The 15085-nt window shown below is 40.4% G+C and overlaps 1 protein-coding gene and 1 non-coding gene across 4 annotated transcripts; both read left to right on the forward strand.

Moving 5' to 3' along the window:
• The first annotated feature begins 5059 nt into the window (after positions 1 to 5059).
• Positions 5060 to 14023, forward strand: SLC25A3 (solute carrier family 25 member 3). 3 transcript variants are annotated; one of them, XM_062611344.1, is made up of 8 exons: positions 5068 to 5207; positions 8843 to 8964; positions 9129 to 9250; positions 11768 to 11947; positions 12058 to 12239; positions 12912 to 13084; positions 13450 to 13560; positions 13687 to 14023. In XM_062611344.1, the coding sequence occupies exons 2-8, from the start codon at positions 8952 to 8954 to the stop codon at positions 13845 to 13847; spliced, it is 942 nt and encodes a 313-aa protein (XP_062467328.1). In that variant the 5' UTR covers positions 5068 to 5207; positions 8843 to 8951; the 3' UTR covers positions 13848 to 14023. The 3 variants fall into 3 exon arrangements, with proteins under 3 accessions (XP_062467327.1, XP_062467325.1, XP_062467328.1); XM_062611343.1 differs by lacking the exon at positions 9129 to 9250 and having other exon boundaries at positions 5060 to 5207; XM_062611341.1 differs by lacking the exon at positions 8843 to 8964 and having other exon boundaries at positions 5060 to 5207.
• LOC134159891 (small nucleolar RNA SNORA53) lies at positions 12362 to 12601 on the forward strand. The gene has a single exon (XR_009963347.1). It is a non-coding gene; the product is annotated as a small nucleolar RNA SNORA53 (small nucleolar RNA).
• Positions 14024 to 15085: the final 1062 nt, after the last annotated feature.

The raw sequence follows: 15085 nt of genomic DNA on the forward strand, positions 1-15085 counted from the left end.
TGTGGATTTTCCTTATCAAAATAAATTCATTGCTGAAAAGCAGCAAAAGAAAGACAGCTGATGTATCAGAGGTGTCATTTTGTGCTGCTGAAGTCATCCATCTTTAAAAAAAATAAAAATCTGATAGTAAAACCAGAGCAGTTCATGTCAGCATTTGGTGGGAGGTATCTCATCATACTTGCACTATAGTAGTAGTGCAACCATAATCTTTTAGGCCTATGTTAGGCCTTTAAGTTGGATGGGGGGAATAGCTAATCTTCATTTGCTTTTCAGTACTTAAGGAACTTCCTTCTCACTTTAAATTATTTTTCACCCCACTTTGCTATGTGTTTTAACATGAAATATGTCTTTCTCTTCTAGTTACATGAAATAATTTCAGTTGACCTCCTTCAGGGATACTGTTAGCATAAAAAAACCACAAACCCAAACACACCCCAAACTGAACTGCAGTGCAGTCGAATGTTGTCATTCTTTCATTTATGCAGTGTTTTGGAGAATCCTCTCAACTTCAGTGTTACTTCACAGAAGGTAAAGACTTTTCTACATAAGTTCTCAAAGTAACTTACATGTAGCTCGGTTGTAGTTGGAAGATGTTGGAAGCTTCTTGTGCTTGAGGCATTTAATGGTGTGAGATAGCTCTGAGAATAATCTCTTCCTTCTTTATTCCCTCTTTTCCTTCCTCTGTGAGCCTCAAGTACAGATTTACTAGCATTACTAAAGCTATTGATGTAGTTTATAAGAAAAACACATAGTAATAATGCTACTAGCTTGAATAGTTGCATGTGCATAAAGCTGCCTAAATACTGCTAAGTAAGTTACACTTAAGTATACTGCAGTCTTTGTATTGAAGTGTAGAAACAATGGGAACTGGTGTTCCTTTTTTTTTTTTTTTAATCTGACTTTTGTTCCATTAGTTTATTTTGACTTTTAGACAGAGACAGGTTAAACTTTCACAACCACAGAATAGAGCCATTTTACAGACTGGTATTAGTATCCAAATTCCAGATGCAAAAATTAGTTGAGTTCTGATGTGGTAAAAGTTGCTTAAGTCCCTTTTAGTGCAACAGCTACAAAAAGACTGGAAAAATGGCTGTGTAAGTTAATAGGCATGACAATATTGGGGGGTTTGGTGAGTTTTATTCTCATGACTGGTCATAGTGCTTAGAATACTGTGCTGAAAACATACCTTGATTTGCTTGTCTGAGTTACAGCTAACACAGAGCTCGTGTTTTTCCCTTTAAATTGTGCATTAATCTTGTAGCATGTGCCCAGTTTGGAGTCTGGTATCAGGCTGTGAATGGCTAGGGGTTATCACTTGTAGTGTTGAGACTTACTGTGGCACCTGATCCATGGTGAGGCTGTGAGAGCTTACCTACTGTCTGAGACAAGATCTTAAATTCTGTGTTTTGAAACTGATTTTTATGTGAAAGAAACTGTTCTCCAAGTAGACTTTCTAGCACCATGCTCCCTACTGCCCTACAGAAGCTTTCAGGTCCCTCATAGACTTGATCTGTGTATGTTTCAGTTTGTTTCTTGTGGCACAACTTAGGAAAACCCTTCATGGTATTAAAATCTGGAGTTCCTGTTAATTGCCTTCTCAGATGGTTCTGTGGACAAAATACTGTTTGTTTGTTGTGGATTTGTATTTGGGTTTTTTTGTTGTTGTTGTTTAGTTTTTTTTTTTTTTTTTAAAGGCCATTAACTGGTTTGTGCAGAGTTAAAGTACAGCTGAGTACCAAAATAATGCCTTTAATTAATACAAGCTCCAAAAAGAGGCTGTTCAGCTGAGAATTATGAATAAAGCTTGTAAAGTTGTGTGGCATGTCTTGTACATAGTATATTTTTGGCTTGCTTTGAAGTTGCATATTGGTCTGATAAGCTTTTTTTTCTTTTTTTTTTTTTTTAAATCAAAACCTTTATCTGACTGGCCAAAATAAATATGGGGATGGATTATAATTTTAAATCTTGTGTTTAACAGACTTAGGCTTTCCAGCACATCCCTTATTGTCTGTTAATACAGCTTTTACTGTATGTTTAGTAAGGCTACCTGTCTTTATCTAAAACTTTTCCTATGTCTTAAGCTTTTTTTCCTTAGGGAGTGTACCAGGCTGCTTTCCACCAGTGCAAAAGCAAGCTATCACAGATGTATACATACATGTATGTGTTCATACAACATAGGGCCTACAAGTTAATTTAACTTGTAGTCCTAAGGTGGCATAGATACCTCTAAGAAGTATGTATTGATATTGAAAAGTAATTCCTCAGATTCTCTGTCCCACCTCACTTTGAAATTCTTTGTCAGCATTGGTACATTGGGGAGAATTTAGATAAAAAAGATCATCAGATGAGGAGGGGACTCTTAGGCCATTTAGAGATTTTGTTAGTTCCTGCATTCAGATGATGTGATTTCAACCTAGCTAGTTTAGATCCTGTTGAAGGAGAATGCTGCAGTGTTAAGGCTTTGGCTGTGAAACTTACAGCTTGAATTGATCTGTTACTGATTCTTTAGAATCATGGTCTAGTAGTTCTGGTGTTGATAGAATAAATAAGTAAAATACATGCTTATGACAGGAGCAGATGCTACTTGTGCTAACTTGATTATCAAAGATGTGGTTGGTTGTTTCGCCATCTCATTGTGTATTTTTAAAAGCAGTATGTCATCTGGAGAACAAGTTTACAAGTGCTTTGATTTTACTTGCAGGCTTCACCAAAATGTTAGAACTATGAGGAGTTACTGTAGGACAGAAACTAGTCTGCAGTTGGTTGATTGTGTGCTGCTTGGGGTGGGGGGGGAGATGGAGGGTGTATGTGGTGGGTGTTAGTAACAGAAAGATAGATGTAACTAAGTAAACTTTGGAGTTGCGAAACTGTCATTTTCCTAAATTCCACAAATTTGAAACGTAAAATTTTTTTAATCAAAGATTAATTTTTACAACAGCTCTTTTTACTGTGAATCTGACAGAAGTGGACACCAAAAGGTAACATCTTGCAAGTCTTCATCTATTACTAATTTTGATATGTGTCAGAAAATCAGATTAATCTAGATAGTTTGAATTGTGTGCTGTTGCTATTTTATTCTTTCACAGATGGGAAATGGTATGCATTCAGCAGAAACACATTATCCCGGTATTTTCACAGGGTTATGTTAGACTCCTGGTTAACTGTACTTGTTAACAGTACTGCTGTTAAAAGTTAATTGGCAGCTAAACCCAAAGAAACTGATGGTTCTGCAGACTATAAAGTGTCAGTACTAGTTGTGCATAAAAATTGCCATTAGATGTATGTATAGTCACATATTCATCCTTCATAATTGGAACAGAGGTTATCTCTATGTTCTGCAAGAATTTCAATCATTTAAATGTACTTTGGTTTGTGAAATTTGGCTTTTAGAAAACATTGCTGCCAACAATTGTTCAAATGCAGGTGAGTAGAGCAGAACAGTAGCAAAATGAACAATTCTGGCCTGTCTCCCTTGCTGCCAGTGGCAGGAAAGTGAGCAGCACTTTAGGTTCTCAGCTGGTAGCTAAGTGAAAGTAAAGAATCAAGTTCAGCTGGCCTTTTCCTACTTGGCAGTTGGAATCAAGTTTACTCAAGAGGGATTTAACCAACCTAGACTTTTATAACAATGCTAGGAAGCATGTGTCATTTTTGCCTGTGTATGATTGTGGTTCAATAGGAGCTGCTGAGTTGCCAAAGGGGTGTTTCTGCAGGTGTGCTGTCAGTATGGCTCCCTGCCTGGAAGTAATAGCTGGGATGTTCCAGTGTGTGCCTCCTGCTGTGCTGTCTGCTGTGCTTACGTTATGGATCACTGTAATGGAAGGGGTATGAGTGAGATAGTGAGAACTTGGGAGTTCTTATCTCTCAGTAACCAGAGAGCTGAACTGTGTTGCACTGGTAAATCCACTAAAATGAGTGAAATCACACTGTTATGAGAAAGTGTAGTTTAAGGTAGTTAAGGGTAAGCATGGGTGTTCTGTTAAATAACATTCCACTTGCAACAAAACAGTATCTCACAATTATTCTGACAGCAGCTGTAGCTGTTGTTGCACAGGCCCTTGCTAGCTTGCAGGCTTGCCATTGGAAGGAGAAATGCAGTTGTAGAGGCTGTGGGCAGAGTGTTTGGTGGCCTCTCTCTTGTCTGTGCTGGGTCTGCCATGGTGCTGCAGCAGGGGCCTGGCCAGAGGGGTGCGGCTTTTGTTGAAGGAGTTGCTTCTTGCAGCTTTGCCAGAAAGTATCACTAGCTGTGAGTAAACAGAACTGGACTTCTTTAAACTCATCTTAAACTCTGGGTGTGATTGTCGCCTGCTCTGTGAACCAAGAACAGCTTGCTAGTGCTAGAAGCAGGCCGTTGGAGCAGGAGTATGGGAGTGTCCCGGGCTGTAGCTCTGCGGACTGGCTAGCAAGCGCCCAGATACGGGCAGAACGACGGAAGCCTCAGAAGTTCAGGCACAGAGTTTAACAGGGAGGGTGCACCAATACCTCCCTTCCGAGCTACCCAACAAGTCACAGCCTTCCTCAGGCCTGGCGCAGCTGCGGCGTTCGCCTGACCTAGGCAAGGGCACGGGGCAGCCGACCGGCCCGTGAACCGACCGGCAGCTGTGGCGCGCAGCCAGTGCCCCGTTCCCAGCAGCTCCGCCTCGCGCAGCCTAGTAGCCCCGGGATAAGGGTTGACCCGACCCCTTCACCTCCCCCGCCACGGAGCGCAGCCGTGAAGGGCGGGAGGGGGAACGGCGAAGGGTGGTGGTCGCTGCTGCGCGTGCGCGGTAGTGCCGGTTGGCAGCGCGTCTCTACCAATCGCTCTGCAGTTTCTTGGGCTGTGACTCCGCCCCTTGTGCCGGCGAAGGACAAAGTGACGGAGCCGGGCCCGCGGTCAGCCTCTGCGCGAGCTGCCGCCATCTTAGGAGGTGAGTCAGGACAGCATTGGGCTGCCCGCTCGCCGGGACCCGCTGTTCGCCCTGGGGCGACGGGCCGCATCTTGGGTGCGGGACTAGCCGTACGGGCCCCTGGAGGGTCCCGCAGTCCCACGCCGCTCTGCTCTTTTCGCCCGCTTCAGGTCGCCATGTTCTCCTCCATCGCGCCGCTCGCCCGGCTCAACCCCTTCTACGCGCCGCATTTCCAGCCGATCCAGGATGGGGTGAGGAAGCGAGCGGAGCCCACCGAGGGGCCCACCACGCGGCGGAGCTTGGCGGCCGCATCCGCCGGTGAAGGTGAGAGCGGGCGGGAGGGATGGCGGCCGTGGCGAGGCCCGCGGGCGGGGAAGGCGCCCTTGCCAGCCCGATCTCCGCTCACGCGGGCTTGCGGCGGCCGGGGTGGCGGAAAGAGGGTTAACGCTTACTGGATTCGGCCGGGCCGGGGAGGAGCGGCTCTGTAGCGGGCGCTGGGCCTACGCGCTCGCTTGGAGGACGAGGAAGGGCACGGGCCGGGGAGGCGCTGGTGGCAGCTTCCGCTCCCCGTGCGGTGTGTGCTAAGTGATAGCGGGGATCCGACGTGACAGGGGAAGGTGCTGGTTTGGAGTAATGAGAGAGAGCGCTGATCGAGTCTTTCGGGGCAAGAGTGCATTTGCTGGCTTCTGGGCCTGCAGCCTCTAGGGCTGGGACTTCAGGCCTATGCTTCTTTATTCCTTGGAGAAGAGCAGCATGTGAATCTGGATGGATTTGAAATACTTTTTTTTTTTTTTTACTTTTTTTTTTTGCTATTCCTCTTACTTTTCTCCGTGTTTATTTAGAGCTGGACATCTGAACATCCAGACACATTAGAGGTGCCCTTTGTAGTTGTTGGGCGTGCACGAGATGGCTCCGCTGTCTTAAGATACAGTGATGCATTTTAGATTTTAGGTGCAAGTGTTTCCTTATTGCATTTGTGACTTCCAAAGGTCAAACCTTGATGAGACTACTAATAGTGGAGGTAGATGTTAAAATTCTAATTATTTTAAGCTTTTGATAACTTGAAAGCATTCCTCTATTTTTAATTAAAAAAATAAAATGAAATTGCAGTAGTACTACTTTCAGCAAGATACTCATCTGAAGTACTATGCTTACGGAAGTGTGTTAATCCTCTTGCACGAACATTCATATGATATATGAAAGAGAGATAAACTTGTTGGATTTTATTACATTTTCAAGAAAGTGCTTCTGACTTTCAGTGTGGTAATCTTGTTGCTTACTAGCTAAAGCCATAAATTATTCTTTGATATGCTGAATATATTCAGTGGTTGCACTTATTTCTTGAAAGCGTGAAGCATGATCTTCATCCTGTTTGAAAGCATATGCTGTCAAAGGTAACCAGAGTTTCTTATTCTTCATAGTTTTTTCTGCTGTGTTCATTCTTTCATGGACCAGTTGGTTCTCTGGCCTTTATGTTGGAGGTTCACACATTTCAGAAGATATCTGAGCTTACAGAAGGTCATACAAAGTCAGTACAAACCACAAGGTCTTTTGAGCTCACCTCAGAGCATTAACTCTAGGATAGCTCAGAGGCAAAGTGTTTTATGCTCAGCTCTTGGAATTTGCCCTTGTTAATGTGTCAGATCAGAAGCAGAGAAATCAAATAATTATGATACAGCTATCTTAATAGGTAGACAAGTTTTTGGGCTGTATGTTTATGTTTGAGTAGCATCAGGGTGTTTGTCCTAAGTCCCCTTCTAGGTATGTCAGAATAATTTTCTTGCTCTCTGTACTACATGCTTATCCAGTTTTCTTTTCATGTAACAGTCTTTAGGAAATTTAATTCTTTTAAAATAGAAAGCCTGGTATGTAGTGTGGCTTTCTTTCCCTAATATTGCTGTACCATTACAAACTTAGGTACCTGTAAAGAGCTGAAGCCTAATCAATACTGGCTTGCTTTTCCTAATTACTTGGTTTTGAACACCTGACCAGCAGGTCAGTCTGAACAATAGCATTATAATAAAGCAGGTACATAAAGCTCTAGTTTTTTGTGATTTCTACCGTTGTCTGTCAATTGAGGAGTATCACTTATAACAGTAAATTATTGTGAAAAAGGGAATGTGAATGAGCACTTCTGGTATCTGGGCATCATGATAACTGCTGCAGTACTGTTGTGCAGCAGGCCAAAGATTCAGCTAGACAGAGCTACCCTGAAATACAGACTCAAGAGTCTGTTCTTTGATTACACCTTCATAGAAAACCGTGTTTGTGTTTAGCAAGTCATACTAGCAAATTGTAAGCAGAATGTTACTACTGCTTGCAAGTCTGCTAGCATAACCAACCTTTTTTAGAGGCGTGTGTGAGTCCTGGACCAGCATATTTACAGTCTTGAGTAATATCTCAATTTTAAAAAAAATACTCATAAGTTATGCATTATTCTGATTGTTAACTGATTTCATCCTTCAAGTATAGGCTTAATATGGTGTCTGTGTTTCAGTATTTGTTATTTTAAAGTGGAGAAAAAGTGACACTTCTATTGCCTTGTTGATTAATTATGAAGAGTAAGGTGAGAAATACGAACATAACAGGCAATAGAAAGCCTGCAGTAGTTGAGGGAAGAAGTTCCCTTCCCTCAAGCAAAGTTAGAAGCTGGAAAAGCCTGCTAGTGTTAACTGGTGCTCTGTTGATGCTGTTGAATGTAGGGTTGTTGATGTTCATAAAGGAATTTATTACAGAAGCAAAAAAAGCCCAAAGAAGTTCTCAGAAGCTCTGAATAAGTTAGGGTTTTGCTGACTTTTGATTTTCATTACTGTTTTTGTGAGGATAGTTCTTATTAAGTTGCTGTAACACTAATGTCTGTTCCATTATATTGAAGTAACACCACTAGATTTAACAGAAAAAGAACCTAGGTTGTCCATTTCTACTCTGGGGAATATTTTCTATGTGATGTATTCTTTTCTATATGCTTATTCAATATATTGCTTTTGCTTATGTATTTAAAATGCTAAGTATAATAGCAGAATGGTGTTGCTACCTCATGCTTATTTCATACTGTTAATTGTAAAAATTACAAAAAAAAAATTGTTTCTTGGTTGTCCCTAATCATGCCCTCTGTAGCTTCTTCAAAAATGGAAGAGGGAAACTCATCCTTTTTTTTTTCTAGCTCTAGTAACTTTGCGTCAATGGAATTTATGAAAAATAATAACCTGTTCTTTAAAGACTGGATGGTTTTATACATAGTACTGTATGGAGCAGTGCAAATGAAATATCCTTGATTAAACATGATGGGAAGATTCTTTCATGAACCTCGTTTGTAGGCATTGAATGTGATAATAAGATGCAGTTTCACTAAACAGAAGCTGTATAAATCTGAGATTGTTTTAGACTGAAAAACATCTGTATAAATCTGTAAAATACCTGAAAGTGTATCTGCATAAAGAAAAAAAATCCGGTGCTGATCTTGTAGTTCTGTATGGTTTCTACTTAAATACCTAAGTTGTACTATCATAGAATATTTAACCAAAGAAGCTGTAATACTAGAGAAATACTATTCTTGCTTAATTCCTTGATGTAAGAAAATGTTGGACATTGCAGCTCTGAGTCATAATTTCTGTTAGCAGCTTCTGAGATTCATTTCTATGGTTTAAGTGTGCTGAGTGCTAAGACTTGACTGTTTCTTCCATTGCTATTTTCATTTATTTATTTATTTATTTATTAAGGAACAAACTTAATTTCAAAGGCTTAGAACCAAATCTTGTCAGTCCAAGAGATGCTAATTCAAAGCCAGGGAATTATTTTTGAGTATAACACTACAGTTGAACAATACAATATGGGAGATTATTTCAGTGTAATACTTTTAAGACGGTAGCAGTCAATTTTATTTCTTTTCTGAGCTTTGTTGCTGTTTATGATTGATCCTATATATATAATTTTTTTTAAATTTTTTTTTAATTAACTAGAATACAGCTGTGCATATGGCTCAAACAGATTCTTTTTGCTTTGTGGCCTTGGTGGGATTATTAGCTGTGGAACAACACATACAGCACTGGTACCTCTAGACCTGGTTAAATGCAGAATGCAGGTTTGTGCTGCATGTCGGTATGCGGTAGCATTGACAAAGTGTGTTTAGTGTGGTATATTTAATCTACTAATGAACTGGAGGGATAAGCTATCCCCTGGACGTATTCTCTAACAGTGCATGGAGTTTATGCAAAAGCATGGTGTGTCTTTTATTTTTTGCTGCAGAATACAGTTGTGAATATGGCTCGCTCAAGTTTTATGCTCTCTGTGGCGTTGGTGGGGTCCTAAGTTGTGGCCTGACGCACACTGCTGTTGTACCTCTGGATTTAGTGAAATGTCGTATGCAGGTTTGTATTAACTTAAAAATTTCTTAAGGTGGTTCTCTATGTGGCCAGCATATTAAGAATTTACAGCAGGGACACTAAATTTTTATGGAGGATAGGAAGTAAGTAAACATGAATTAACTGCTGTTGTGAGCCTAACAACGTACCACTTTCAAGAGAAGCAGAGGCATTTGAGATAATCTGGGTGAATTATTTTTGTCTGAATTGAAAACACCTTTGACTGATTTTGCTGAAAGGCACCAACCATGGTGTTACTCTTTGCTGGCTGGTAGGCTCTCTAACACTGTGTGGTGTTGGAGAAAGAAAATAGTATCTTTGCTATTCTGAAGATCTGTGGGTTTTTAGCTTGAAGTGACATGCATGTATAATTTGATCCGTTAACATTGTGGATTATCAGTGCATGGTTTATGGATTGGATACTTTATGATAATGCCACTTTGAATAGAATGGGCAAAACTTGATATGGTATTGGTAAAGCCATCGGTGCTTGTGGTTACTCTTGAAGTGGTTCTTGATAGAATTGAAAGGGGTATCATCACATCACACTTAATTTGCAATAACAGTTTCCACAGTAAAATCATTAGTGAACAGCCGTAGATAGAAACGTACTACTGGATTTATTCAGGCAAATCTGTGCCTCAAGAAAAACAAATTTAAGCAAACTTCTAAATTTCGGGAAATACAGTAGTTAATGACTTCCCTTTTGCGTAGGCTGACTGACTATTGAAGTGGCAGTTTTGTAATGGTAGAACTGAGATTAGGAGGGAACAGTGAATTTAACAAGACCTATTAGTGACATTAGGAATACTGAATGTGGTGTTCTTTAAAATTGTGTTATTCTGGAAGGCCTTTATTTAGCATTCTTTGTAGGAGAACCTTTTTCACATACTTGAGAGCACCTGAGGTTCTGGTCTCAAACTAGTAATTCTGTAAAACAGGCGTACCTCAATTGACGGCAGCATGCTGCTTTCTACAAAATTTGCATCAAGACCAGGTTAACTGTAGGAATTCCCTGTTTCTGCTAGTGGGGAATAGCTGTAGTTGTAGCTCTGTATGTGTTATATTATTGAAAATGTAGCTTAAGTGCACTCTTTCATTGTTACAGACTTCAGAATACAAGATTGGTACCTTGACTACCCATACCTAAGGTTGAGTTTCCTGAGGAGATTGATCGATCATGGGTAGAGAAGATATAGCATCTCAGTTGTTAATCTGACTCCAGATTGGGTTAACAGGCATAAGTCTTGAGAGAGACACAGTGCTGCGTATACAACTGGAAGCGAGGCCTCATGCTTTCCAGGCTTCAGCTGTGTGGTTGGTGTGCACAGTTTGGGCTGCTAGTCCTGGGCTCCCCTACATGGCAAGGGTAGTGACACTTCCCCTTTCTTCTCCAGCAGTTAGAGGAAGGTGTGGATTCCTGGTGTTACATTGTGAAATCTATCAGCATGTATCTCTATACAGATCCAGTACAGAGGACCTTACTGATCCTTCCTAGATGCTCCAGGCAGGAACCCTTTGCCTGCTCTTACGTTTTTTTAAGAAGAGGTCAGCTTTTATGTAGATGATAATTAAGCATAATTATGACACAAACATAGTCTTATTTTACAGTACCCACTTAAATACCCAGTATTATGAAATTCTGGATGTTTAGGTGAACTAGGTCTCAAGTAGGTTCTTGCCAGACTGCAAGGCAAAACAACAGTCGCTTCAGGTTGGCACACGTGTTCCATAGCTCTTTCTGAAATCGTTAGTTGACTTCTTGTTTGATACCTTCCTTATTCTCTGAGGAAACGTTAGATGATGTCATATATGAAAATTAACATTATGATGAGACTTAAAATTTGTCAGAATGACGTACTTATTCACATTGGTCCTTTTTAAAATTTCTAATGAGTTATTAATGAAATCTCACTCAAAAGTTTTGTGTGCAGAAAATAATTTGTATGTACCCTTTACTTTGAAGTCAAAGTGCAAGTATAGAAGTTTTTGAGTACTCTTTGATCTGCTTTGCTCTATCTGTCTGAATTGAACTGGGTAGAGGGATCATACTAACCTTTTCTGATAAAGAATCAGGTGAATTGTCAGGCTCGGTTTGTGGCAACACCTGGGTGTTGATAGGTGTGTAAAGTGATTGAGATTGCTGACAGAAGCTATCAAATTTTGAAAGAATCTGATCTAAACAGAATTATGTAAGTATACCACTGACAGGGTTAGAATAGTGATTTCAGTAAATCTTTTTCAGAAAGTCATATTATTGATTTGGAGAATAAATGTAAAGCAAAATTCACATGGTTGGTTTGTTCCCAGTTACTGAGGAACATACTGGCTGTTAAAGTAAGGGCTTGAGACTAGCAAATAACCATTACGGTTACATTAGTGTAACCTTGTGAGTACATCGTTTGTCCAGGGACCATAGGAAGCCAGCTGTATGAGGAATTTAAGAATTTTATGTTTCAGATGGTGGGGGCTGAGAGGAAAGTAGTAAGCTATATCAAGCAATTAACTGCCTATTCTGTTTAGGTTGATCCACAAAAATACAAGAGCATCTTCAATGGATTTTCAGTGACAATCAAGGAAGATGGTGTTCGTGGCTTGGCTAAGGGTTGGGCTCCAACCTTTTTTGGATATTCCATGCAGGGGCTTTGTAAATTTGGTTTCTATGAAGTTTTCAAGATCCTGTATGGCAACATGCTAGGAGAGGTAAGCCTTAAGTGGTTTACGTGACAGTATGTTTATTGTAGTATTAGTAACACAGAGTATTCACAAAAGCATGATTCATTAACAAAACTGTGTGTTTAAATTCACTTCAGGAAAATGCATACTTGTGGCGTACTTCACTATATTTAGCTGCATCTGCCAGTGCAGAATTTTTTGCTGACATTGCTCTGGCTCCAATGGAAGCTGCTAAAGTTCGAATTCAGACACAGCCTGGATATGCTAACACTCTGCGGGAGGCTGTACCTAAAATGTTTGGAGAAGAAGGCATCTGGGCGTAAGTATCTCTTGATTTTAATTTTTTTATTCAGGATCTTGATGTTGAGTATTTTTCTTCCTAATGAAGAACTGTTGCTAAAACTAATTGTGGCTTTAGCGTATAATACTGACTGTTAATTCCACATGCTCCTTAGATCCATCTTTGTGAGTATCTTTGTGCTGAGTTCTGCTGGATAACTTCAGTTTCTAGCAGTCCCAGTCAGAGATATTCAGCAACTTTTTGGTTGTACAGTCAAAGATGCTTGAGTCATTGGCATGTAAGAGTAATATAACTGCATGTTAGCTTTCTGTTCTGATAGAAGTGGCTGTAAATACACAAGTCATTTATTGCTATCAGGACTTGGCTGGTATGCAGACATAAGCCTTACTGCACTTGTAGTATCAGTACTGCATTAGTGCAGTGTTTTGGGATCTGAAGTGACTACAGAAACAGCTGTGCAGCATAGGGATCAGGTAAATTCTAATTCATGTTGCTGTTGTAAGTTAATACTCGGGAACTAATAAAACTTAAATTTCTGCTATGTATGTATTGAGACACTTAACCCTTACAGTGTCAGTATTTAGAAGTTACATTCTTGATGGCAACAGTAAGCTAACGCACACACTAAGTTAGAAATGTACCTTAAGTGCTGGAGAAAATCAAACTGAATTTGCCTCTTCTCTTTTTAAGTTTCTATAAAGGTGTTGCTCCATTATGGATGAGACAGATTCCATACACAATGATGAAATTTGCCTGTTTTGAACGTACTGTTGAAGCTCTCTACAAGTATGTCGTTCCCAAGCCACGAAATGAATGTACAAAAGGAGAACAACTGGTAGTCACATTTGTGGCAGGCTATATTGGTAAGGAATCTTTTAAGTCTTACACTTCATTAATGGACTACTGCAATTCTGTAAGCCTGTCCCTTTTCAGAATATCAGATAGATGTGACTGGAATAAGAGAAATTACATATAACTTTAAATGTGCAGGGAAAACCACACTAATCTGTAAGTGGCAAATGGGTCTGTAGTAGGACAATACTCTTAATTGTTCCTATATATTACCAATATTAATGTCCAAATATAGAAACTGCAGTTTGAGGATACTAAGAGGCTTGCCATAATTTCTGTGCAGTTTATTAGAAGGTGTTTCAGGTAGTTGTACTTCATGTACACAGTTACGGTACAGGTAAAATACCACAGAACTAATGTCAAATTATTCTTTCAGCTGGTGTGTTCTGTGCTATTGTGTCCCATCCTGCTGACTCTGTAGTGTCTGTGTTGAACAAAGAAAAGGGCAGTTCTGCTTCACAGGTTCTTCAGAGGCTTGGATTCAAAGGTACATCCTTCCTTTTGTGTATTTTGGATCAAGCATTTATGGCATGTTGTGTTTGGGGGGGGGGGGATGGGATTTCTTTTTTTCCTGTTGTCTTACACCTCTCATGCTTTTTGTTTTGCTCTGCAGGTGTATGGAAGGGTCTGTTTGCCCGTATCATTATGATTGGTACCCTGACTGCGTTACAGTGGTTCATCTATGATTCTGTGAAGGTCTATTTCAGACTTCCTCGTCCGCCTCCACCAGAAATGCCAGAATCTCTGAAGAAGAAGCTTGGTCTAACCGAGTAGACAACTCATGGACTGACTGTACTGGCCCTCCCAGTGATGAGTTTCATGAAACTTTTATATATTTGACTATGTAGAAAACAAACTGTATATGATACTGTTATTGGCTGTGCCCTCATCCCACGTGAGGGTTTAAATTCTACCACTGTCATTGCCTGAAATAAATGAGAAAGAGAGTGCTTAGTGTCTCTTTACTACTGCATCTGTAACCTCCATTTCATAGCAGCAAATACCTCAAATACTCCTTCCCACCTCATCCCCCCCCCCCCCCCCAGTAATAATAAAAATAGTAATCTGCACTTCAGGAACTAGCGAATTGTGAAACAATTGTAACAGAAATAGGTTTTCACTGTTTCTAGAGAAGTGCCGAGAACGTATCCTTGCAGACCTGCGGAAACTTAACTGCAGTTCTATGCACTTTGAGTGTAACATTGTATTTGCCTGTAATAAGCTGCTACTGTAGAACAGCTGAATGGTTGAGATGCGACTGAGTCTGACATGGCCTCCTGGTCATGTTATGGGTGTTCTCCATAGAGGTAAAAGGAACCTTGTATGTAATAGAGCTGTTTCTGCTTTGGGGTGGTCATCCCAATATAACTAACCTAGGCTAACTTTAATTTTTGCTTCTGTTGGCTTTGAACCACACCAAAGAACTCAGTGCTTTTGGTTGTACTGTGGGTACTCCTGGAGTTTGATACATTTTTTTTATATATATATTTTTCCCCTCAATTAGTTTAATATGAAGTTTTGTTTGAACAATGCCCTAATGCAGTGCAAGAAGCTGTACCCTTTTTTTTTTTTTAGCTTTAACAAGAGGAAATCTAGGCTCCTAGGCATGAAGTGGAAGCACTCATGCAGTGTTCAGTTAAGGCAGTGAATTTTTTTCCCAGCATTTTTCAGAAAGGTGAGCATGCTGCCTTCTGCCTTGTGGCTATTCAGAAACACACAGATGATAATCACATTGAGAAAAATCCAGGAAATGCTTGATAGTATGTAAAGGGTTCACCATAACCAGCACTACTTTGTACAGCTGGAGCTCAAGTGTCTTCTGTGCAAAACTGTTTGGATATGCTGCCTTTCAGCATGTGAGCTGATGACACTGAACTTGGCGTTCACGTGCATTGCATTGCTGCTGTTTCTTCTGTCTTTCAGAGTCAAAAGAGCAATTAAAGCAGGTGACACTGGAGTAGCATAAGTACTGACCATTGCATCTAGCTGGAGTCTGGTGTTCCTGCTGCTAT

Source organism: Pezoporus occidentalis, unplaced genomic scaffold, assembly GCF_034315485.1.
Source record: "Pezoporus occidentalis ecotype Australia unplaced genomic scaffold, CSIRO_AGI_Poc_V1 ctg152, whole genome shotgun sequence".
Classification (NCBI taxonomy): Eukaryota; Metazoa; Chordata; class Aves; order Psittaciformes; family Psittacidae; genus Pezoporus; species Pezoporus occidentalis.

What these genes read in the sequence shown, in the direction of transcription:
- SLC25A3 (XM_062611343.1), top strand. Translation starts at nt 5,060, where the DNA reads ATGTTCTCCTCCATCGCGCCGCTCGCCCGGCTCAACCCCTTCTACGCG. An exon ending in ATGGCAACATGCTAGGAGAG is followed by an intron (nt 11,948 to 12,057) that starts GTAAGCCTTAAG and finishes AATTCACTTCAG; the next exon opens with GAAAATGCATACTTGTGGCG. An exon ending in TCAGAGGCTTGGATTCAAAG is followed by an intron (nt 13,561 to 13,686) that starts GTACATCCTTCC and finishes TTTGCTCTGCAG; the next exon opens with GTGTATGGAAGGGTCTGTTT.